The sequence below is a fragment of the Bombus pascuorum genome, chromosome 1 (genome assembly GCF_905332965.1).
Source record: "Bombus pascuorum chromosome 1, iyBomPasc1.1, whole genome shotgun sequence".
Lineage (NCBI taxonomy): Eukaryota > Metazoa > Arthropoda > Insecta > Hymenoptera > Apidae > Bombus > Bombus pascuorum.
Genome location: NC_083488.1, coordinates 192,595 through 218,982, shown reverse-complemented (window position 1 = coordinate 218,982; position 26,388 = coordinate 192,595). Strand labels below are relative to the sequence as shown.

Sequence of the window (26,388 nt, the reverse complement as noted above, 5' to 3'; positions counted from 1 at the left end):
AAAGAGTCGATGTATCTGTATTATTAATTTAACGATTCAGTTAACGAAAATAGTAAATAGAAAAAGTAACCGTTAACATTTATATATAGCTAAATAAAATAAACGAGCATTCGTTTCACGATACTACTATATGTGCAAAATACGAATAATTCAAGTGCTTTGAGATTAAAAGCATCGAAACCAGGTAACGACAGTTACAATAGTTTACGCGTAGAGAATTAGATAATGATAATCGTTCTTGTTAAAAACGAAGAATTATTTTTACGGTAAATCACTTGCGTACGTAATTGGGGCTTAATAAAAGTATACTCTTCAACATCCGATAAATAACGCTGAAATTTCGAGCAAAATTAGGACTAAAGTTAAAATGAAAATTCATATCCCCGCGATAATTTAAATAATAAGTAAAATAATTAAAATAATCCATATCCCCGCAATGAAATATTACGAAGGAAAGTTTTGTCCTTCTGCATGGAAAGACCTGCATGCATCTGTATAAAAAACGTACATGTACAATTATCTTTAAGTTAAAGTTTCTTAAGATTTTATCGTTATACCGTACAGGCATATGCAAAGGCATATGCGTAATAACATAGCGATTCCAGGTAACCAAAATCGCAACACTCGCAAATAAAAGAAAATCGCAGCTTCGATCGATTTAATGCACAAGAGACTATCCGCGAAACTGCCAGCAACGACCATCCTTCCGCGAAACGATCTAATCCGACGATGCAATATCCTGACAATAGCTGAATCCAACCGGTAATCGTCGGATAAGATCTGCGTGTGCTTAACGATCCGACTTCCTGTTTACCAGATGCTCGATACGTTTCTGCTAACTTGTGTAATACGACGTTTTACGCAATCGATGAATTCTGCAAAAAAGGAAACAGGAAAAAAAGAAAGAACAAAAGAGAAACGATCGAACTAAAACTGCGGGAAATCTCCATTTATTCGAGTTTATTAGTCACGTTCCAAATCGCTTTTTCCACGTCGTCTGTTATTTTTCGAACAGGGTCGAAGCTTTAAATTTTAGGCAACTGACAATTTGCCTATCCTTTGAGTTATTATTACCGTATTACTGTATTATTATTACTATGCGAATCGATTTCTAGTTTTTAATTATACAGCTCGGTACGATACCTGCTCCGTTCGCAATCTATTAATTTAATAACGAAATTACGAATAAGAAGGATCTGCAGCCATTTTAAACGGCCATTATTTTGCAAGCTATGAGATAATATGAGATAATAAAATCACGATGCCTCGGTACCTTGTTGCGTGGGAAACTCTTTATCTCGAGATCGTGTAATTTTCAAATCATCGGTAAAGAAGATTTTTCCTTAAGCGCTGTAAGAAATAGTAGCTACGTGGTATTTGAAATAGACGTTACATGGATTTATTTTATTTGGTTTATTATTTCTTTGAATTTATCATCTTTTCGTTCCACCAATCGCTTTATTCCAGCCATTGATAATTAATTAATTATTATGTACGGTGGCAGAGTTTACGTTTCGTGCCGCGATATATCAAAGCGTGTGGATATTTATCGGAACGGTGGGGTGTATGCCAGTAACAGCGTTTCGAACGAAAGTTCGCAAGCCATTTGCGAGCCCTGGAAGAGGAAGGTCAGGCAAGATTTAGATATTTCGTTAAGTAGGCGTTGATTAACACGGAAAAAATAGAGAATTTCCTTTAAAACTCGATGAAAAATATATAGAAAATACATAGTTTGCAAAGTCCGATCGTCTTATCGAAATAAAAAATAATTTAACGTTTTAATAAATTAACTAGAAACGTTGATATATGGAGAAAAAAGGAGCAATCGAACGATCTTATTTATATACGTTTGAATAAAAGAACGGAAATTCAAAAACGGCGATCGATCGTCATAAATGTTTCATACACACGGTATCGCTATTTTCTTCCTACCAAGCGTTATTAGTTCAAAATTTTCTCGTTTAACCGAATATCGAATTATTATCGTTAGAAATTATTTACACATCGCTGTACAGTGAGCAATTACGTTACAAAAGAGAAAAGAAAAAGCAGGAAAATTCACGTCGATTCGTGAGACGAAAGCGATTTACTTGAGCGAAAAATAGAAACCGTGACGAAACCGTGACATAATTAATCGGAAAAGGAGCAACGCGATGCAAGAAGCAAACGGTTTCCAAACGCGTTTGGTACACCGCGCGTTCCACTTTGACCGATGACGGTATGTGCGTGCGCGCGCGCGCTCCTGTAACTTTTGGCTATGCGTAATTAAAGATTTACGTAATCGCCCCTACGAGCATGCAACTCTCCAAGCGCACCAACTGCGAAAATTTTTCACAGTAGTTGGTTAATTGATTTCCAAACAAAGATATTTCGGTTATTCGTAAGATCCTAAGATCGTAAGATATTCGTAGTTGCAGCAACATCATATTTTTGATATGTAATTGTGGTTTCGAAACAACTTACATATATCGAAATTTTTTTTTAAAGAGAAGAGCAAGTGGAAACAACGAAAAATTGTTATTATTATTATTATTAGACTCAAAGGATGTTTAAAGCATGTATGGTAGAGTAGGAAATAAGTAATTAAGTATCGTTATTATTAGTATCGTTATATTAGAAAGGACCAAGCGTGAAAATTGAAAAATTCACTGCATATTCCATCGTCTGTTCTATCTGCGTGTATTTATCGAAAACGTACGTGTCTAAGAGAAAATAATATTAAATCTAGACTGGAACCCATTGTTCGTAATGTAACTTGTAAAATATAAAGTCTCTTGTAACTAAATTATTTTCTATTCGTATTACTGGATGGATACTTTTTAATTTGTCCATTCGATAATATTAGATGCGAGAAAATACGAGAGTATTTATAAGTATTTATAAGAATATAAGTCATCGATGAAAGATCCTGGATGCGCTCTACCTCCCGGAAACAGCGCCAACGACAGACGTATCTACGTTCTTGGGAAATCCAACTTATACGCGAACGATAATTACGTTCGACCAAAGTGCTATTTGCAAAAGATCGCGTGAAATTTGCTCGTTTACGGATGACCGTCCCTTCCCAACTTTTTTCTCGCACCTTCGCTTAGGTTATCACATTTTATGGTTGCTAGTCGACTCTGTGGTTAAAACATCGAATACATACGATAAGCGGAAGTTGTTGTTCGATTTTACAATAAATTAATCTCTCTTCGTACCTCTTTCACAACCGATTGGAAAAACGAACAAAAGGTCGGTAAAACGAGTGAATTATTTAGGATTTCCATTTCTTCGTTCACCTCGCTAAACGTATAAATTTGCGTTTCTACGTAATAGTCGTAATAGTCGCCTCGAATACAGTTCTATCCAACAAATCTGCACCATTATTCGTTTCTCTTCCATTTCTGCAAGCTCTTTTGGAAGCGAGTATCTTCGTCGATTTCGGATCAACGTTCGTATTTTCTTTTATTCGATAGCCAGGAAATTTGAATATCAACGTTTAAGGACGTTTTCTGTGAACGCTACCCGTGTAAAATATACGCGTTTTAGGATTTTCTCACTCCTATTATTTCTATTTTTCATCAATTTCGTTCTGTTCCCTTTGTTTTCGTTTCTCCTCTTTTTCAAGGTATAAACGTATAAAGCATTCGTATTTCTCGCAAATTTTTTACCCTTTTTCTCTCTTTCGCAAGTACGCGCTAAACAAATAATACGAGCGAAATTTTCGCTTCAACGTTCCAGTATCTTTTATAAAAGGTTTTCGTGCAACGTATGTATCCATATTTCGTATCTCGCATTTTCCTTTCGCACACACGTAAAAATATCCATGCAATTTTCACCTTAACGTTCGGCTATCTTCTTTCAAAAGTTTCCATGCAAAGTTTCAGCCTTTGCTGCAAACTTTTCTCCGTCTCCCGTCGTACACGCGTCAAATAAGAAACGCCAATACGATTTTCACCTGAACGTGCAAGTATCGGTTTCAAGAGATCGCCGTGCAAGGTACCCGCGTTCCCTCGCGTCTCTTCCGATAGACGTCGTTAGATTCGATATCGCTGGCTACATAGTTAGCTCGATGTTTCTAGCTATTGTACCCACGCAAAACGCGTTTCTAGATGTCTGAGTTGGACTCGCGTAATTATGCGCAGCGTAACGGAACTTTGCAGACACACACGCACACATATCTCGAAAGAGCGGAGGCGGCGGAGAACGGTTCTTCGACCAGTCATAAAACGCTTTTAATCCACGCAAACACCAAACATCGAAACGCCATTTTTCTGTCGTACGCGACCAGAGATCGTACGCGGTGCGTTGAAATTTACCCTTTTCCGTTTGACAATTTTACGCTTGACGTTTGACGTCAAACGTCGTGGCTTTAAAAACAAAAATCGTCTGCCGACACGTCAGATGCAGATTAGTGAAAGGCAGTCCCCTTGAGAACCGAGCAAGCTGTTCGTAACAAAGGAACGCGCGCAGACGACCAGAAACGTCGAACAACGTCTTAACCTTTCTGGACTGGCGAGAGTACCGATCGTACGAGTGCGAATGCATCGTACGTAGAGAGAAACGTAGGCATTAAATTACGATAGAGTAGAAAAAAGATTCTTCTTCACTTTAGTTACGTTACATTCGTTAGAACATTTACGAAGCTGATATCTCCGTCAGTTTTTCCGCGTCTCCGTGATCGAAAGGTGATTTATATCCGATTAAAGCAGAGACACGAAAGTCAACGCGTCGATAGACCGACGCGTATTAGATTGAAATACCAATGAAATATTAAAGTTTCTATCGCACGATCCACGACACCGTCGAACGAATGGCCAAACAGTAAAGGACCGATGTTCGACCAAAGTTCGATTGCGATGCACGTTGCATTGGTAAACCGTTTCGAACGTCCAGTTCCAGGAACAGGATGCAACCGCCTATCTCGATCACCGAAAAAGTTTGCGCTTTTCAAAATGAAAAATTACGCCGACGAAACGCTACAAGTAAAATTTGAATTTCGAATACATAGATGGAATACATGCTATCTAAATTAAGATCCATCGGCTTTTTCTATCGAAAAATGTTAGCTTCGTACCCGTCGAGTTTTCTTTTCGCGCTCGATATCGCATACGCTCCAATGAAATCGAATCGAATATCTCTACAAAGCTTTCCATTGCATTTGTCTACTCGCGTAGCTTCTCCATTTTTCGATTTCGATATTGTCTCGTTTCAACGCAAACATGTTCCGCGTTATCGTTCAGATCGACGACCGCTTCTTAAAAATCTGCAATTAGAAATTCCCATTGCAGAATATTCCCACGCGTGGAAAATCGTCCAATTTTTTTCACTCGTGCGGGTATTCCGCGCGCAAAAGTAGATATCAAACGACGAGCGATAAAAATGCAAATGATGCACCACGTGCGTCAAAAGGATCCCGGAACTCTGATGTCACAGGGTGTAAAAGAAAAGTAGCCGACTGGTGGTCCGAACCAGAGATCTTTTAATCGTTCTTTTTTCTCACGCCTGCGTTATGTATCCACGTTTAAACGACTCTTTTATCATCCACTTGGAACGACTAGGATGCGTCTCATTCAGCGCTGGATTTCTAATTTTCCTAATCCAATAAACGTTTCATCGATTCTGTTTAAATTATTTCAGTTGCTTAAACTCGATTTATATCGTTTAAATTATTCGACGTGGAATCATTAACCAAAAAATATCTCGGATAGGAATTTTACGTACTCTTTAAAACGTTTCGCTCGAAATTATTAGCTTTGTAGACGTTTCAAAAGATAGAGTACGATGAGAAACATACAAGCGGTAAAACTGATTTTCCATTGCTTCGACGTCATTATTATCGTCCGTAATAAATGATTCCACGAGATTCAAATTTTGGGAAATTCCTCTGAATTTCGTAACTAATCGGTTAAAAGTTTCCTTAGTCGTGGTACTTGGATCGAAGAACGAACGAAACGTGCGCAAATATTCGCCCGTGTGTGCGCGTACTTTCACCGCGCGCTTCGTCAACATAGAGGCCTGAATTCGTTGTTCGTTATTTTGACTCTTCGATATCTTTAGCACGTATTTTGGATCGTTATCGCGAAATAATCTCGATCGATAAATCTTTCCTTTCACCATCTAGATCCGTTACTACGTTCCATACGAAACTAGCAGACGTCCCGATCGACTCGTGAACGACGATGTAAGTGGCACAAGCATAGACGGAACAAAGAACGCGGTTAATCGTTAATTTTACCATCCAATTATCGAACAACGTTTGTCACTCGTACGGTATGCACTTTCACGGTTTACCATTTGCTTTACAGAATCACAGCGAGAATAAATGACAAAAAATTACTTGAAATTTATTTGTACGATAAACTACTCTTGGGTTATCCGGTGTGTCGAGTTCGAAACAACGAAAATTGTTAGCGTCGAAATTTCATGAAATTCAAATGGGGAACTCGAGGTAAAAAGATAAAAAAAGATGTGGTCGTTATTATCCAGTACGTGAAAACCAATTCGATATCGATCGATATCTGGACCGTATTACGTACGGAACGGGCCAATAGTTGGAATTTACTTAATCGTAGCTCTATCTTATAAAACAAATATAAAATACTAAATATAACGTTTTTCACCGTATTCGTTGAAATTTACATTGAAATTGATATTCTCCGTCGCTAAAGAATCGCTTTTTATTTCGCTGGTACTCGAATCTCACACACGACACCTACACGGAGAAAACTCGATTCGCATCGAAGGAAACGCGTACAATTTGCGATTAAAATTTTGCTTCGCGCCGTTCGAGTTTCTTTCGAGATCGCGCGTTTCTTTTCCTCGAAAGTTATTCGCGTGGCACGTAAGTAGCTCGATCTCGTGACAACGCGATACGCGCGAGGTCCCGGTACGACGCGGTGCGTCGAGTAGTTTGCTCGTTTATTTCTCCCGTCTGCTCTATTTTCGTTGTGCACGCGGCCGCATCCTCTCTGGCTAGACCAGGATGTACTCCGAGCTCGCATCCGGATGCAAGACACACGTAGCAGAGCGACGAGCGATCACAGGCAACCGCACGCAGCCTCTGCACTTGCCTCTGCACTTGCCCTTGCACGCGTTTTCGAGCGCCGCTATGCTGCCCGACCCAAGTTCCGGTGCTTGGCCGAGCTCGACTTACGGCCAGCATATTTCCTCAGTTGCTTTATCACGATATCTTTGTACCAACGATCGATTCTTACGTTTCGAAGAAGAGTGAACAATTTTGCTGAATTACAACGTCCTCCTCCTATAATCGCCAACAAAATCCTACCTAGGTACAGTAATAACGACGATAATAATGATGATAATAATGACAATAAAGTAATAACGATTAACGATATAAGGTCATACTGAGAAAAGGAAACGGATATTTCGGATATTATTGCCGATATTGTAAACACGATAATTGCGAGTAAGTATAATGTAAAACGATAACGAAAAACTTGCCCTTCCTTTTTCTTTCGATAATTTCCTAAGATTTCTAAACGACAGATACGACGATTTAAATCTCTGCCTTTCCGTAGTAATCAAAGAGAGAGAGAGAATACGAATATAAAAAATTCCATGAAAAATCGTCCTACTTACGATACGATAAATGTTTAAAATATCGCTTCTAAACGCTTCTGTTCTTTTTGTTCTTTTAATATCTTATACGCACGTACAGTTAAGAAGAATTTAATATACAATTTCGTAAAAATGTAATTTTTATTCGTTCGGATGCAGTAACGTATCGATCGAATAACATGGGAAAACAATGCGTATTTAACGTTGCACGATGAACGACGAACGTCGAGCGCGCATACGCGTGAATTTCTGCATCGCTATCCAACTGCCAGGTTGCAAAACTTTTACACGACACGCGAACCAACGAATAAAGAGCACAGCGTACACGCGTTGTCGTCGTACTAAATGCAAACTGATTGCTTGTCACGTGCACGCTCATTACTCGTAATACGGCCATCTCGATATCGTTACAATTCCGAGCCGATAACGTGCCAGGCTAAATCAGAGCACTCGTTGTACCACTCTTTTAAAGCATTAACCGTTTCCCTATCAAACGTTCACCGAATAATTCGACACGCGTGCTTCGTTCGTTTATCGCACATTGTACGTTCGATTTTATTATATTTTATTTTCCCTTTACAAACAGAACGTTTTTCGTAAGAATTTGCAGTTTGGTAATAAGCGCAAACAACGACGATAAAATAGCGAAATAACGATTCAACTGCCAATATCTGTGAAATAACAACCTATAAAAATAATAATATTCCGCAAATTATCAAAGAAAATTAGAATCGATTTTTACGTCAAAGCATAACCTACATATTTCGTTTATCTATTTGTTTATCTTTCTAATTTTCGCGTCGTTATTCTTCTCATTTACTTCAGAGACAATGTCTCTGACCATTAGAAAATTATGAGAGCGCAACTGATTGCTTTTATACGCATAACCGTATAAAAGCCTCGTGGAAGCGAATCGAAAAACAAAATTAAGTAAAATAAATATCGTAAAAGCGTAAACGATCGTGACTATAATTGTTTCGTCTTGTATCGACTTTAATCTTGATGATTATTCTTCCAACTAAATACATGTCTACTCAATGACCATGAAAACTAACGGAATTTTTATATCTTTTCAAATAACTTTGTTTCAAGTCTTATTTTCAGGTTATATCGTTCTGAAAGTTTTTCCTATTTTTCACCACCGCTATCTCTACCAACGAGTGTTTATTTGATATTTTACATTGCCGTCTAATTTCTCGAAAGTGCTAATAAACGCATTAAATTGAGAAACGTCTATTTCTAATTATCTTGCTACTACGTGTCACAAACAGACTGTCATATAGTTTCACAAATTTCCATCCGACTTGCAAAGTACTCTGTCACTCATCTGTCGAAGCATTCTAGCTTCGTATCGTGTCACAATATCATGCACAAGCAGCAAAAGACATCATTCCGCCCCCGAGCAACGTTTACGATAAATCAGATCGATTCATCGAGGGAACGAGCATGTTTTTACTTCAACGAGGATCGAGCTACCTGCGAGCGACAAAGGGTTCGCATTATCGAAAAATTCATCGTTGGATGAGAAAGTAGGTGTTGAAACCTGGTAGATCTAAAACAGTAGGAATAAAGTATCGTGACGCCACGTATTATCAATGAAAAGTTTTCTCAAGATGTTTTCAAAGACACAATTTTATTGTTAGCTCGATGACGGGTCGATATCGATGAGAAACACGGTGCTGACGGAAGTCTTTCGCGGTATATTAACCAACGAAACGTCCACGCGGCGACGTAACACATCGTAAGCAGTAAGCAGCGAGCAGCGAGCAACGAGCAACGGGCAGCAAACGGTAAGCGTATATAACGCAACGCGCACAATTTGAAGCCGACAACTCGATACGTCACAGTTATTTGCCATCCATTGGACGGACAGGGTCCTCGCAGCAAGTACTTAAATTAGCACGCGGTCATGAGCCCCGAATTCTGGGCCAATAATGTCACGGCTTTCTCTCAATCCCATCACGTCTAGCGAAAATACCGCAAACAATTCGCATGCTAGCTCGCGAACATGAGCGGAATCGCTTTTGCATCGACCAACCTGTCCCCGTTCGTGAAAAAATATCGAAACGACACCGTGGAAGAGGAAACGAATATGCGAATAATAACTGACGCAACATCTTGATCTACGCGACGTTTCGAGGAAAAGAAGGCGAGAGAAAACATTTATCCACGGCTCGAAGCCTGTAGGTAGTTCTTCTCCGAGCATCTGCTCTAAGATGCAGCAAGTTACTCCAAGAGAAAGTATGTATATATGGTCCAGCGAGGTATTATACGTTTCTAACGTGATCTTTCTTCGTGTAGAACGCTGCCAAGACGATATCCCATTATACACCTCTGCTTCCACATGATCGTCTACTTCCATGCGATAAATCTTTCCTTATTTAGCCGAAAGAATCTGAAAAGCTCGTATCCTTCTTCGCTACGCGTATTTCTTGCCTTTTGCCGAAGAAAATTATCCTTCGCGTTTGTTTAAAACAGATTCAATAACGGTAAATATGCATTTTCTGGATTTATTGTATTTAGCGCGCGCTAGTATTTGTAAGCGCACGCATGAGGTAAAAATCGACGATTTTATTAATTTTTTTATTTCGACGTCGCTCATTTACGACCGGTGATTAGGATTTAGGACAAATTAGCTTGACGAAGGAATTTTTTAGATCCAAAGGTATATAAGGTATATAAAAGTACAAAAATAATATCGTAACGATCGACGATCGAAAAATGTCACTACGCTACCGAATAAATTGCTTATCACGATCTTTCCCTTTGGTCTTCCCTTTCGTTTCTCAATTTATCTACTTGTTTAAAGATTTCTCGATGTTGAGATTCATCGCCAAGTTTTGAAGTTTAAAAGAGTAGAAAATATATTAATATCGATCATACAACGTCCATATTTATGTTTATATAATAGACGTTTTATTTTATATAAACATTATATACGTATAAGAGAACATGTACGTAATTAACCGAAGCTTAATAACATTTCAATTTGCGTTCCATTCGATCCATATCGTTTTGCCATTCGATTTCACGAATTCAATGGAAAATTAACGAAAGCGGTCCTTTCGAAATACCATCGACGCAAAATATTAGAAATTTTCCAATTTTATAACATTTTCGTACACGATTCGAAAGTATCACAGTTATGAACGTTTCCGATCGTTAATTATCGCGATCGATCTAAAGATCGATTTATATATGAAAATCGTTAGAGTCGTATTTAATTACGTATGAACGAGAAAAACAGAAAGAAGTTACTCGTTTGTCCATAAGGCCAACTCGTTCCAATAAATTGAAACAGATGGCCTTTGCTTTATCGGTTTTATCGCATAGTCTCGAGTTAATTATTATTTTATTACTTGCATTCCAGACCACCATGGATCGTTTTCTTCGTTCAAAATCTACATTTTCCTATTAAAGCTTATAAATCTTTCATCTATGTTATTTATGTTATTGCAGTACATCGATGGTATTTCACACGCGCAAAAACGTAATAATAACTAATAAATTAAATAAATTTATCTTAAATATGGCAAGTAAAAGAACGTGAAGTCTATTCACTTTGTACAACAGAAGTAAAAAGGGGATGATTAAATTTTTTAACTTTATTTTCAAGCAAATCGAAAATATGCGCCTGATTCGTCGAAACAAAATTAAAAGAAAGTATAAACGTTTATGACGACTACGAACAAAATTTACGTTCAAAGAACGATGTTACGATGAGGAAGTAGTTCGGAGATGTAACTTTTCGTCCATTATTTCGCCGAAATATTTAAATCTTCAAACTGAAAGCCGGACCAAATACACGATCAAGTCGATTACGTTTCGAATATTTACGATTGTCCGAATATTTAACAATCACTAAGATAACCTTTCTTTGATCTGGCAGGTAATTATAAAAGGTATAATAATTGAAAGGACACATTTACCTCGCACATTTTCACTGCTAATGTACATCCTGCTATAGTTTATAATAGAATGTTAAAGTGGTGTAAAGATAACGTTCAACGAATAATACACTATACGGTAAAATGACTATCGACTTTGTCGTGTAGCATATAAATTTGGTAAAGTTCTATTACGTTAAATATCACGAATCTACCTCTATCTCTCGCAATAGTAACAGCGTTCTAACGTTTCGATATACTGTAAAACCGACGAAAATTCTACTATTTTTTCTGCCCTTCGACGCGCACTGTCCGCACCCCGGGTATTCGCTTTGCATCGCGTTTATGCCGATCGTTGCTTTATTCACTTTCACTTAGCCTAGTTACCGTGCACCAGCATACGCGAATAACCTAGAGTAGTTTCCAGCAGCTCGGCGCTCAACCATCGATTTTCTACACGAAACGACATTCGAAAACGATAAACAATATCTTGGTGTTTAAAAACAATCGAAATGGGCGTTGTCCGATCGAACGAATGGCGATTTCATTCGCCACGAGTCTCGCAGAACAGTACTTTCGCTGAAGAAACTTTCCTTTAGTCGATAAACCGTGAGACACCTAGTAATCCTTCGTGCTTGAACTTTCATTTATTCCAACGATATTCTACGTACTTTGTTCGTTTTCACGGTACTCGTTAATCGGTAAATAAAAGCGTTTGCACAATATTATTTTGCATTTTTCTACTTTCCTATATATATATTATTTGCTAATCGCAAGAAAATAATTCCAAGAAATATACTTCAAACAACTCTTTAATGTCTTGCAATGTCTCGAGGTATTAAGAATAATTTAACGAACATATATATATATAGGTCCCTAGATACTGCTAATGCCTTAGTATGTTTGTATGCATGCATGTACGTATGTATGTATGTATGCAGACACCTGGACACGCGCAGGGGCCCCTAGCCGGCTCGAGTACCTTAAATATCCGACTCATTATCGAGCACGTGAAGAAATGTCAGAGGAAGAGCGTTATTTGACATGGCGTTCGATTAACATCGCAAATACGATAGTAATCGTGAAATTATCCTCAAAGTCGTATTTTTCGTTATTTCAAGGTCGACGATGATTCTTTTAAGCCTTTAAGCACGAGAGCCTGTATACTTTTATCATCGTGCTTAGGTTATACAGGTATAGCCGAGGTTGGCACAAGTTCGTAATAAGATGATATTCGCGTGATCTTCGATACCAAAATGTTAGAAACTCGGAAAACGTCGGATCGGTCTGTTATTCGATAGGCTGCGCGTTTGCCTGATCTTACAACTTTAAGTCTGTTTCCGAGCAGCGTAATCGAACAAACAGTTTATCATGATATTTCTACAACGTTTGAAAATATTCGAGAACGCGTTAAAACTGCAAGTTACAGGAAAAGTGGATGATCATCGTTTCGAACGTTCGTCGAAATAAGTTTTCCTTCCTCCATCTGCCTATCGTAGTCATCGAATTATTCGCAGCTATTATCAAACGTTTCCGAGTTCTTCGTATTCAACGTCACGTGAATATCACGGTATTATAAATAAATCTTTGAGTTGCTCTAAACCTTAGCTACGATATAACGCCGTGATGATAAATAACAGCGTACGTAGAGTCCGGTTTAAAAAGACATGGATGAGCTCGAAATCTGGAAACGCATGACTTTGAGAAACACGTCACGTTCACCATCGTATTTACCCTTCTAGACTAAATTTTCCCTATTATCGATAATAAGAGATACGTATACGTAGAGGGTAAGTCGATAAAAATGATCACTCGAGATATTTAAGGCACTTGAATAAAAGTTTTCTGACGTTGATATCCTGATATCTTCGAGTAAATTCCGATTACTATTATACGAACTGCGTCAGAAATACCGATTTCTTTACAGTCTTACGAATATGTACGTTATCGTCGTGCATCGCGTCGTGCATGCAAATTCAGACACGTACAATGGAAAAATAATGAAAATTAAAACGATTCTAAGAACAAATATTATTTGTTCGTTTGTTCGTTTGTTCGTTTGTTCGATGTGACAACGATACGCATATACGATATTGAAACAAATATTACGTTCTAAGATAATTCGGTTATATCGTTTACAACTGAGATATATTCAAAGCACGAGATGTAAAATCCAAGGTATTTATTATTTGCTTAAAACAGACAAGTAAAATAGAAATTAGTTGAAAGCGACCTATTTCATCGTAAGACGAAATAAAAGCTACTTTCGGTGCGTTACCTTCGAAACAGGAATATTCTGCTTATAAACAACAATTTAATACAAAAAAAAGCGAGTTAAACGAATACAAAAACTAGTAAATTACGTAAAATGCAATTAAATTGTACGGTAATATGTAATCGTAAGTTTTCATTCTTTCGTGTCGTTAATGACCGAAAGCCACTAATTGACGCAACTATAAATAAATGAAAAAGAAGAATAATCATGTAACAAGCCCTCCAAAAGCCACGCGCTTTCCTATTCTTATCTCGATCTTTTTAAATCGAACAACTCGCGGAACTCGCTTAGCCAAACCATAAACGAAACCCGCAGCCTTATCAAACTCTAAAACATCGAATGCCACCGGATAAGATCGGATACGAATCGCAATTACGTTGATACGAGCGAGCGGTCGCAAGCAATATGCCTGGATATGGGGAGCCACACGAGTTTGCACAAGAAGCATTCAATAAAATCGCCAAGCAAAATTAAAAATCGCGGCAAACGCAAAATTATTCCGGTGGCAATTTCGCAATTCGCAACTTCCGCGATACGAAACGTTTCAAAACCGGCGGAAATCCAGCGTGTCGAGACGTTGAAACGCATACATCAACGTTTGGATAAACAAGGTTCGCGTGGTCGAACGGATCGTTGAAAATCAAAGGTCAGTGGGCATCGCACCGGATACGAGGCGACGTTCTCTCACGTTGGGAAAGTCAACCGAGTTTCGCAACCCGGAGACACAAATCAGCCGAGCAAAAGAAGACTAGATACCGACCGTGCGTTCCCCTTCACCGATCTCGCTGACCACAGCTCGAGACGAGATCCGATTCGCATCTATCGCGAAACTCGTGAAATCTACTATCGAGTTGGGCAACTTTTCAACCGACAAATCCGCTGCTAATTTTGTTCTGGAAAACGGTGGAAAAATATTTGGTCGAAATTATTTGATAGCAAAAACATTATTCTCTTCTGAAAACGCGATGCGCGCGTCCATCTACGGTAGCCGACGAAAGTATCGAAACGCTTGGCCACGGACGAACCTTCTACGAATGCGCTTAAACTTCGACATCTTAAAATTCAACGTCTGCAACGTTCGCACAGAATAATCAAATTCGTTGCGTATTGCAAACACTTCGATGTAATAACGAAAGGGCGTGAGGAAATAACGCGCGGTTTACATCCAACGAGGATAGATACGATCGAACGAAACATATAACAAACTTAAAATAAAAAAAAAATATGAAAAACGACAAAACGATTCGGATAACTGCTATGGTTAGCTTATCCGAGACAGCGAGAAGATGTTATACGAGACAACTAGTGAAATAAACGAGAAAACCACTTGGAGAAGTTAAGTAATACGCACGCGCTACTGAATTATAATAACAACAGCCGAGAATATTTATTATTGTTATTATTATTACCATTATCGTCGACGTTGTTGTTCTTATTATCATGTTCATGATATATATTATCAAGACAAACTCGTTTGCGTTGGACGAGGAGGGATCGTCGACGTTAAGCAGTTTCACCCTTTGCTCTTTATAGCCAAAATCGACCTACTCTTAAACTGCGTAGATTTAAATAGTTTAAAATAAAGTTTAAAGATAAAGGAAAATTACTTGACTCGGATAGCTCGAATAACGCTAACTTTACCACACTGTTACATATGCTGCACGAAAATTTAGCAGACGATTATGACCTACTTCATTGGAAATTAGATAACAGTAAACTAACAGTTCGATACCGACGATCGAATCGGTACAATGATTAGGAAATAAAAAAGAAGAATTTATAATAAATATAACAGAGATTCGAATAATTTTCAGATAAATTTCACAATTTTTCATCGATCGTTTACTTTTATACTTTAAGAAAACAACAACAAGAAAACAACAAGTCGAACAAAGTAATGGAATAACTGGTAATACGTAAATTTCCATCAGAATCTAGCCATTCTATCTGGTCAGGAAGAAGAACCTATTACCATCGATGACTCGTAGAATTTCGCTGATATTATCACTTCGATGGTGCTTACGCGTATACTGCTTCTATGTATACGTTGCAAAGGTAGCTTTAAACTCTAGATGAAAAATAAGAATAATTTCATAGAATATAGTTTCAAAGAGGAAAGAAAGAATCTCAAAAACGATTCGTCGCAGATCGGTACGACGAATAGCAACGTGAAAATTGGAAAAGATGGAAAAGTAGAGTTTCCGTGGTTGCGACAGTCACGGCAGGCAGTTGCTTCGTCAAGGAATCGGACTAAAAGTTTACGCTTCCAAAGAACTTTGATCTCGTGTACGTACAGAACCTGTGCCGTACGCGCGGATTCTGTGACGGAAAGGCGTTCGAACGACGCGTCCTAGATTCGTACGATCGGCCAACCCCAATTTTACCCATCCTACTCACCTCTGCGAGTAACGTCAGAAGCAGAAGAAGGTTGCCGCGAAGCCTGGAAATCGGTCGCGGAGAATCGACGGCCACGTCCTTCATCCTTAACGAAATCATAGAGCACAGTTATCAAGATATACAGAGTTACGCGCGATTCTCGATCCTCTGTTCGCAGTTCGAAGCTTTCTTCTTTCGATCGACGGTATTCTCCCCCTTTCTCTTCTTCTCTGGCCTACTTGCTCGCGACGATCGATTCACCGAAACTCACGATATCACGCACACTGTCGGCAAACACTTTGACCGTCACTAAGAATGCGCGCGAGCAACGCTCGTCTGGTGTCCGTCGATCGATCGACGACGCACCGTGGATTGCCGCGATTCGCAAGCCGCGTACCTGCTATCACGAGGAATCGCGTATCCCAGCCTGGACAACACCTCGCGACGATACCTGTTCGCTCGATTCGCGGGTAGCACGATGCCGACGATAGGCTTGTCGAGCGAGATGGAATCGTGGAAAAAGAACCAGGGGAACGACAGCTGCCATATCCATCGGCAAGCTGACTCGAGTTTGGCTAACCGGAACGCTCCACTCCTTCTGTCCTCGCCCCTCTGTCGTTGTTCCGGCTAGCTCGCTCTACACGCTCTACGTAGGAACGTTGCAAACGGTACACGATAACCACGTGTCGCCGTGTGTCACGAATCCGTGCCTCTTGCCTCTTGCCTCTTGCCTCTTGCCTCTTGCCTCTTGGCTCCGCTACTTCCCATACGTTTTCTATCGTTCGCTTTACAACGATCGTTACGCGGTTAACCGAATCTTTTCTAATCAACGTCCGAGGAGATTGTCTCTTACGAACGGATTGCTTCGTCTCTCCGCGCTATAGAACATAACTTTGGATCAACCAGCAACCAGGTCTCTGTCTTCCCTACTTTGGCAAGTTGTATTCGTTGATTTGTTTACAAATCCAAGAGAATGAAACGTCGAGTATAGAAAATCGGTGAACCACGATCGCACCAACGACATGCCGTTTCGATCAAACGACCGATCGAATTAGCACCAACCACACGGATAAATGCTTTGGTCGACAACAGGCATGTAACGTTCGATAACGAGATCGTGCATTATCGTTTCTTCTCTTCGAGAAACGTGCAACGTGAAACAGTACCAACTAGATAAGACTCCGCCTCATCCTTCTTCTTCTCTTCCTCCTTCTCCTGCTCCTCCTCCTCTTCCTCCTCCTCCTCCTCCTCCACCTGCTCCTCTTCTTTCTCCTCTTCTTCCTCGCCGCGCTCCTATTGCTTCTAGTTCCGAGCCCTTCAACGCGTGCAATGGAATAACGACCCGGAGGGATGCTACCCTCTGCATCCGAGACAACGACAACGTAACGAACCGAGCGTTACAAAATCTGAGGTGACGTCGTTATTAATCGCGAGATTGTCTCGATATTCCCTAGCAATCTAGTTGCTCGAAACAAATTGTAATTTCCTTCGATATTTTCCTTCCTCTCTTTCTCCGTTTTCTTTTCTTTCTCTTACGACGAAAAGTATTATTCGATTATGAATTTTTATTCAATCAGAATGTTTATTTTTACGCTTTCTTCTATCGAATACTTTCTTTTAAAAGTAAATGGAATGTACGACGAGGTAATTTCACTTTGTGAAAAGAAAATGCTAACGATATGAAAATACGAATGGCTAAAATTATTTAGCTCGTTTGTGCTATCGCGTTTCCCTTCTCGTCTATCAAACAACTTGCGTTAACGTCGTACAATTATGTAAATAACGAACGTCACAGAACGCCGAACGAATTTGAATGGATCTTCGAGCCAGTCCAGCGTGACTTCGTTTCTCTCCTTATCACTCGCTTTTTCTATTTCCAGTCGAATCGTATTTCCAAACGAGATTGATCGAGTTGAGACGTACGACGAAAAATGGGAACTTTTTCGAAATTCGAAAGGTAACGTTTCCGCGTATGTTGCTGTAATCGAAGATACGATCGTTGGAACGACGAAAGAACGTGGTGCGTCAAAATCGTTTGGTTAATTTCACACGGTTGTCACTGTGGATTCCGGTCGATGATGAGAATATCAGCCGAAACGTGGCAGTACGTTCAATGTTTCAACGTCAAGGTGAAAGACGCCAGCTAGGGAACGGTGTCGAGTGGTTATCAAATGTGAAACTCGAAGAACGTTTTATACCTTCGTCCGATATAGGCGTGTCTGCTGATTGATATAAACGGGTTTTCATATTTCTTTCCGATTCGACTCGATTCACGACGTGTCAGAGAACACGAGCGCACCGTACCAACAAAATCGATATGTCAATAACAACTACCGTTCGATATAGGTATCCAAGGAATATCGTACGAAAACGAGAAAACCGCGAAAACCATGGCACGTACGTGCTCTTTTCTTTGTCGGACAGGAACCTGTTGTCCTGCTTCAACGACTCGACGGCCGTCGATGTCAAAGGTAGACCAAAACATACGTGATCAATCCGTCGCGCACAACACGCACCACACACTGTTAAACGGTGAAATTCTCCGCGATACCAGTATACACGACTCGGGAATAACGAAATCGAATACGTTTCATCGTCGACCGACGCGCATCCGTCGCCGTATCCCGGATTCTCGCTGCGTGAAAACGAACTAGCAACCAGCGAAACGAGATTCCGCACTGTGAAACGAGACTGTACGGAGCGAAGGGGACTCGTGACAGCCAGGAGCAGCAGGCCCACGAGTCGAATCCTCGCCACGAAAGCAGAAATCGAGAGGCAAGGTAGCTTCAACGACGACGAATACGCGATTTCGTCCGAGTTGAGGTGCACTCGGTCGACTGGCGCGCTTTCATGACGCCTCTCCCGCTGCAGGCACGGCCAACAGGACCTCGGCTACTCTCACGGCGCTCCAACTCGTGGGCTCGCCGAACCAGCAGCAGCTAAATCGCTCGCCTTGCCTCGTCCCTGGCCTCTCCCACCGTCGCACGGCTAACCTGACTGCCTTTTCATTCCATCCGTTTTTCTCGCTCTCTCTCTCTCCCCCTCGCTCTCGCTCGTTCGTCTCACCATCGTTCGAATCACCGCCGACTACTGCCCCGGCCGGATACCCGACGCAGCCGCCACCACCACCGACGTTTCCCCTCTCCCTCCCCCGACCCATTCGCCGCTTTCCGTCCTTCCCTACCATCGAGTTAGAGCCCCCAACCTAGTACTCCCACCACCGCCACCTTTTGTATTCCCTGCTGCTACGAACCGTCGCGCCGCCATCGTCCCCGTCCGTGTTCGCCGCTCCGAGTTTCCTCCCTCGCTCGCTCTATGTTCCTCCGACTAGAGCCGCATCGCTACCTATCCCAATAGAACGTTTCTCTGTTAGTTCGTCGTGTATGCGTGTACGCCTGTATGCGTATAGACTAGTAGCCAGGAACGTAGCTTGCCGAACAGATACTTGGTTCTTCGACTGCGTGGGTTCGTCGACTCGCTTCACGATCTTTCGTCGAGTGCCACCGTTCGCTTTCGAAATTAGATTTCGTTTTTAGACCGAGAGAAGCAATTTTTTCCCCGGCTATTGGATTTTCCTTTCATTCTGATAACAAAAATGACGAGTTTAGGATTGAAAAGTGTTTATCGAAGATGATCAACGTGTTCCTGTGAAACTGGACGACTCGTATTTTAAGTATCGTGGAATAATCAAGTATTTACATAGTTACCGGCGAAATACGTTCGAAATTAGAAAGATGTCGCCAATGTTTTTAAAATCTTACGATTTTGGTAGACTTCTTCGAGTTATCGAATATCGTTCATTTCACGGTACGTATTGTCACATTCTTGGAAACGAATCATATATTACGTTATAGAAATAGTCTCTATCGATACAAGTTACGTTTGATCTTTTGCCTGTTTGCAACTCGGTTACTCTCGCTTCTTCTTAAAACTAAACCTTTCGTTCGCTATCTTTGAACTTAGAACCTACCTGATATTTACATAACCGAAGGATAAGACGTGTAAAACTCAGGGACGTAGTTAAAAGCCTCTACTTTCTAATATACTTCTCTGTGACAAGCGACTAATGGCGATGAATTCGACGGAGATACGACGATATAAGCAAGTTAAAATTGACGATGATATTGTCGTATAAGGACGTGCGTATTGCCCAGTCGTAATATTTCTTCCCTGATAAAAGAATTCAAACGCTTCGTCTGATTCCTTGAGTTTATCGTTTGTTTGTTTGTTTGTTTGTTTGTTTGTTTGTTTGTTTGCATATAACTCTAAAATCACGGTTATCGTTGGATCGATTTTTAAGTGTAAAATGTTTCAAGTATAAGTTCTTTAAATTTCTAAAGAATTGTACATTTTGTCGTTTTATTAAATTTCATACAACAAGATATTATTGAGTACATCGTATTACATCCTTATTTTAATGAAAGTTACTTTAATGGAGGTAGGCTGCAACACGATACATTCTTAATGTTTAAATACGCCGTTTCATTACTGGCCTGTAACAAGATTATTAAATTTATTTGCACGTCATTAAATATAGATCTAAGGAAACGGACTAACGGCACCTCGTTGAATCGCTTTTCAATAATATAAGCAAACGTTAACGGAATAACTTTATAATACGAATATAAATACTATTACCTGAATTTGTAATATTAACGCACGAAAGAAAAACGAGAAATTTTTATCTACCGATGAACAATTAAGTACAAAATAAGCAGACGTATAAATTCATGCAGCTGAATCGGTAAAGCTAACATTGCAAAGGAATAATCGTGATCATCTGCTATTTGAACTTTCATATTAAAGATTTTAATTGATATTTCTGTGATATCGATTGGATCCTTTCTTTTTATATGTACTGCGCAAATTAACTCAATTTTTATTAATTTACAAATTACTTGTTGTCGAATCTATAGAGATAAAACAAAAAACAACCTATTAGTTGTCTATATTGTTTGTATTTCTTACCATAAGACAAAAATTTGAACGATACTTAAATAATTAGTTAAGTAGGTACCTGTACAACAGTTTTGCGTATGTATGCAACGTATATTGCGTATACCGATTATTTAGTACCTTAAGAAGAGGGGGGAGGAGGAAATATTAAGTATTCTTCGATATATCAATGCTCTCTAATTAACAAAAGGTAACAATCAACAAAATTAAGAATTATCGATCATCGAAATAAAGAGCCTTTAAAAATATCATATCGGATAGAAATAACAATCATGGAAATTAAAAATTTCCATCTAAAATTAAATTTTACTATCAACGTCGAACTAAATCAAAAGCCCTTGAAAGAATTTCACTTAAAAATACGACAGCCTAACGTTATAGACAGAATATGCTTTCCTATGCACGGTGAAACTGCAAAACATCGATCAGACTCTGATTTCCATCATTTTTGAACATGTCGTAAAAATCGATGTTTTCAACGACTGTCTCCTACGCGTATAAGGGTTGAACTCGCTTGGTTTCCAAGATATCGGCGAAGAACTACCGGTACCACTACAGAGAACTCTGCTTATAGCTTTGCATCTATGGCAATGTATTCGTTGATATATAAATAATAAAGCGACACCTGATTCAAAAAGTTATGTAAACTATAAACAAAAGATAAGAATTAGATCTGAGTTTGGAACTATTTTATCCGACCGCCACACGACGGCCGCAGCAAATAACGCTATACGTATACGATGTCATAGGCGTACAACTATAGAGACAGTTCGCTGTAGTGGTACCGCCACTGTATCGCCAATATCTCGGAAACTATGTCTGTACAGCCTTTACACGTATAGGAAAAAGTTGTTCAAAATGTTAATTTCCACGATATATCCAAAAATCATGAAAATCGAAGGACAGTCGGTCTTTCTACGGTTTCACCTTATGAAGAAATTAGGATTTCGGTATCGGTATCCTATTGCTCTTAATTTTAGTATCTTATTCCAATGAATCACGAGGGTAAACGAGTAATCAGTTGCTTAATGGTTTTCAGTAAGAGCCATTGTCATAAATGAAATAACATCGTTAACGACAAATTCGGGATCGCTACGTGTACGTATATGTAAGCATCAAGTATGTAGACACGCGAGCGCGCGCGGCGCGCACACACACACGCACAGATACCCATGCACGGCTTGCTACGACCTGATCAGCCATATTGTGACGTCCACTGGAATTATGCACGCAAAATCGAAATGGTCGTTGATCGTGGCGTGTGTTTATACAGTATAGTGACAGTGACAACCACACCTTTTTCCCCTCTTTTTCTTAGCACTTCGCTACATATATTTGCCCAGGCTCTCCTCCTCTCGAGTGAGAGTTACTGGAGAGACACACGCGCGCGCACACACACACACTATCAGTCATGCCGCGTTAGCACTTGTATCAACAGAACTTTACCAATCGTTCCTTCTTTTCCACCTCCAGCCCCTGGTACGCCCCCCACCTTTGAGAGCAACCTTCCGCCAGCGTTGCGTTGCCCTCTACGCTTCTACCCTTATTGCGAGCCCTGAACAGAGAAAACTATCTACATGCATATATGTACTTACATATTTTGCGCGTGTGCACAACATTCGTTCGTTCGTAACCGCGTTCCATGTCACACCCACACAAAGGAGCCAAACACAGGCATGCAATGCGAAAGACGCATACGTATCAAGAGAGAGGACAGGTTGTCTCTCGTATTACAGTATTAGAAATTTAGATCCGTTCATGACTGAGAGAAAGGGCATCGATTCGGAAATTAGTAGTGCTTTGATGAAATTTTTAAAATTATTTACTCGTTAATCATGCATGTACAAGCATATACGTATGTATTTGGTTTTTACAGATATCTTATTTGCATATGCAGTTGTAACTATAATAAAAATATCGCGTGATAAAATATCGATTGGTAAAAGATCGTATTTGTTTCCGGGAAAGAAATGAAAATTTCTATTAAAGAAATTTCATCACAGGATTAAGATTGTTTTGCGATGATAATTAATTGAAATAAATTGATAAACACGTACTTATATCTTTGTAAATTGTTTTAAATTATTTTTGGAGGTATCGTAGTATTTAGAGTATAACAAGATGTATTTAATATTTCCAATGTCGACACATTGAATAATTTATAAGATTCATCGTTACATGTGCAACATAACAGAAATTTGATTAAAAAGTTGCGAAACTTTGTTTCACGACTGTGTTGATATTATCGCTTCCTTTTATTCCTACAACTGATGAACCATACGTACATTGATATTAGGTGTTAAAACTATTGACTCATCGGTAGTTAAAACACATGCATATAAGATGCAGAATGATGTCTATCATCATTGACTACCGCATAAGAATACATACACTCGTGTGCGATACTCTATTTAAAATATATCTTCGACAATCGCGATCAAAGAACTAACGCAAGGATGAAATAGAATAAAGATCAAATATATGTCAATTATTTCTAGGTAATAAGGAACTTTTTTCTAATTTCAGAAAAAATTCGGAATCGCCGATTTTATGCTTCCTTTTTTTTATGGGGAAACCACTGCACACTCTGTAAACTTACTTTTGCACTTTATTAAGAATAGAATAACGATTCTGTTGATAAAGCTTTACCATCTAAAGAATACGAAGGAATCTTCCTTTATCACGTTTCTGTAGTAGACTCGTCGCTCTTTTTAATTATTTTAATGTGTACATATATATGTACATTGTATTTTTTTTTCATATATATACATACATATATATATATATACATATATATATATATATATATATGTATAAACTAGAAGATACTAAAAATTGTAAAAGAACTAGCTTCAAATTAGCAAAAAGTTTGATAAAATTTCATATAATCTTATTATATTGGATACGTTGGAAACTACATACATATGATAATGTTAATTATATCATAATTATAAAATATGAAAAGTATGAGAAAGAAATGCAAATTTCGATTTAATTTTTTCTCGCTACTTAACACTTTCGTTCTTTAGTGTAACGCAGTTCGAAGATGTACGATTTAATTATAATTTGTCCGAGATAAAGCTGGATAATTAATGGGGGAATTAGTCGATGTTTACTCTCTGGAAGATACGTAGACTGGAGAACAATCGGATACCAACATCGAACATGCATCGTATGGATTCTACTTTAACGGTTAAACAGGAATCACGAGTATGACATCACCAACAGGTTCGTTCTGTTTCGTCACTATGGACTCGTTATCCCGCATTCTTCTATTTATATATACATATACTCGTTCGAATAATTCTTAAACGATTTCAAGATACGAGATTGCTCGCGCTATTATTAATATTCTTTTATAATCATTCCTTGACACACACATATACGTATGTTTATGGTTTACGATTCGCGATTATTAATTAACATGTAACGAGAAAAGTGTGATTATGTGGCATCCATACATCGAATTACGAAAAGCTAAAAGTTAGATTCGATCGAAACGTTGATCGTACCTTGTGTTTTCGATATAATATCAAATATCGGTTAATGAGAACCGATAATGTGACAAACTAATAAATATTAAATTAATAATAAGCAAACAAGTTTACGATATCTCCTAAACGCAACTTCTCTCGTTAAAGTAATTAGTCGTTCGATCGTTCCATCGAAGGAAAGCTACGATCAATCGACTCTCTCTTTCCAATCGATTAAAAGATTGTTCTCCTCGCGTTCTCACGCGCTCGTTAAATTCTCTGATAAAACGAAAACTTTGGTTAAACGTTTCAAACTGATTACTTTACTCGTAAATTAGTCTAGTATACACGGTAGTAAGTAGAAAAATTATATCTATCAAAGGAATAACTGGATATCGCGCAGAATTTTACGCTATTTACCAAGAGTCGAATCATTATGTTACACGTATATACGTGTAAAAGCGGTATCGGTTGCGTTTTTCGTACTACGTTATTACCATAAATAAGGATTCTTAAGGTAGACGCGGACACCAGGGACTGCGGCACCGTGGGCGAAAGAAAAAAAAAAAATCATGCGTAAAAAATCATACACGTAATAACATATAATTATATTTATAAGTGATGAATGCTACGCCTATGAAAATTTTGAACGAAATTTTTCAGCTAAATCTTCATTTATGTTATACGACGGTTTTCAACAAATTCAAAGATGTATATTCAGCTTCGATTCTAACGTTTTGAAATAAACGGCTACCTATGCTCGAACGTTGTTAGAATTGCTTAAACGAGATAGAGAAGATAGAGGAGATAGAGAATGTGAATATCCTCGGTCGATTCGTGGCTAAACGAAAAGAAATCCTTGTCATAAAACCTTATTTTAGTTATTATTATGTTTTAAGTTATTAGAAACTTATAAAACCTTTCTTATATCACGATACATTTGGTTAAAATAAACAAGTACTTTACCAAAGAATTACAACGCTAAAATAAAGCTTGATGTTTTACTTTATTTATCGATGACATCGTCGCTGTAAGAGCTAACAAGCTAAATCTATTTCCTATAATTTGCATAAAGCTAGTAAACAATTACGACGCTCTTAAACGTATTTGAACGCGTTTAAATAACGCATTCGCTTAATAATTAATGCTTATAGTAGATACCTTACAACGACGCTAGAATTTGCCCGTCCCTGTGCGTAGGAGTAGTTGGACTTGCGCGAACCTACCGACCAGACGAACAACTCTCGCGCGTAATTTCGACAAAATAATTTGTACCACTTTTCAGCCACTATGGGCTGTTTGAACGCTCACTATATTTCTAGTTCCTTTTATGAAATACGTAAAACGAAGCCAATCGTCGGACAACAATTTTGTAAGAAAAGTTTCTTACCGATTTATATTTATACGATTCACTCGGTCGAGAAACCGAACGACAAGACACTAAAATTAAAAGTATTACAAGTAAACTGCGCATGTTTATGTTTATACGGACGCACATTGCTAACGTATCGAATGTACGTAGAGCGAGATGTTTGTTTCGCCTTTGAGTTTCAACCTACCGTCTATTATACCGATTCGCGTATTACATTTCCATATCTCGTATATCTTATTTGCATATTTTCATACATTTCGTATATAAAATAGTTAAATGCCAAGAAATATATTTAATAGAATAGGAGAAGCATTCGTATTACTTCGTTGACGTAGAATCAGCGATCAGCGAAGGAAAAGTGGTGTCGGTGAATCGAAGAAAAAGGTTTCACAGCGTCCCGTATTCGCTACTTTGAAATTGACGCGGTAAGCGAATCGAGCATCTGACTCGAGGAAGCTTGGTGCGCATGCGCGTACGCTAGTCCTG

General features: G+C 38.9%; 1 protein-coding gene across 4 annotated transcripts in view; it reads right to left on the bottom strand.

Moving 5' to 3' along the window:
• The window catches only part of LOC132910670 (tyrosine-protein phosphatase 10D), a 51,452-nt gene extending 33,859 nt beyond the window's left edge, over nt 1-17,593 (bottom strand). For all 4 annotated transcript variants that reach the window (XM_060966522.1, XM_060966541.1, XM_060966531.1 and 1 more), the window contains exon 1: nt 16,123-17,593. In XM_060966522.1, coding sequence (XP_060822505.1) covers nt 16,123-16,221 — 99 coding nt within the window. In that variant the 5' untranslated portion in view covers nt 16,222-17,593. The remainder of the gene's footprint in view (nt 1-16,122) is intronic.
• Nucleotides 17,594-26,388: the final 8,795 nt, after the last annotated feature.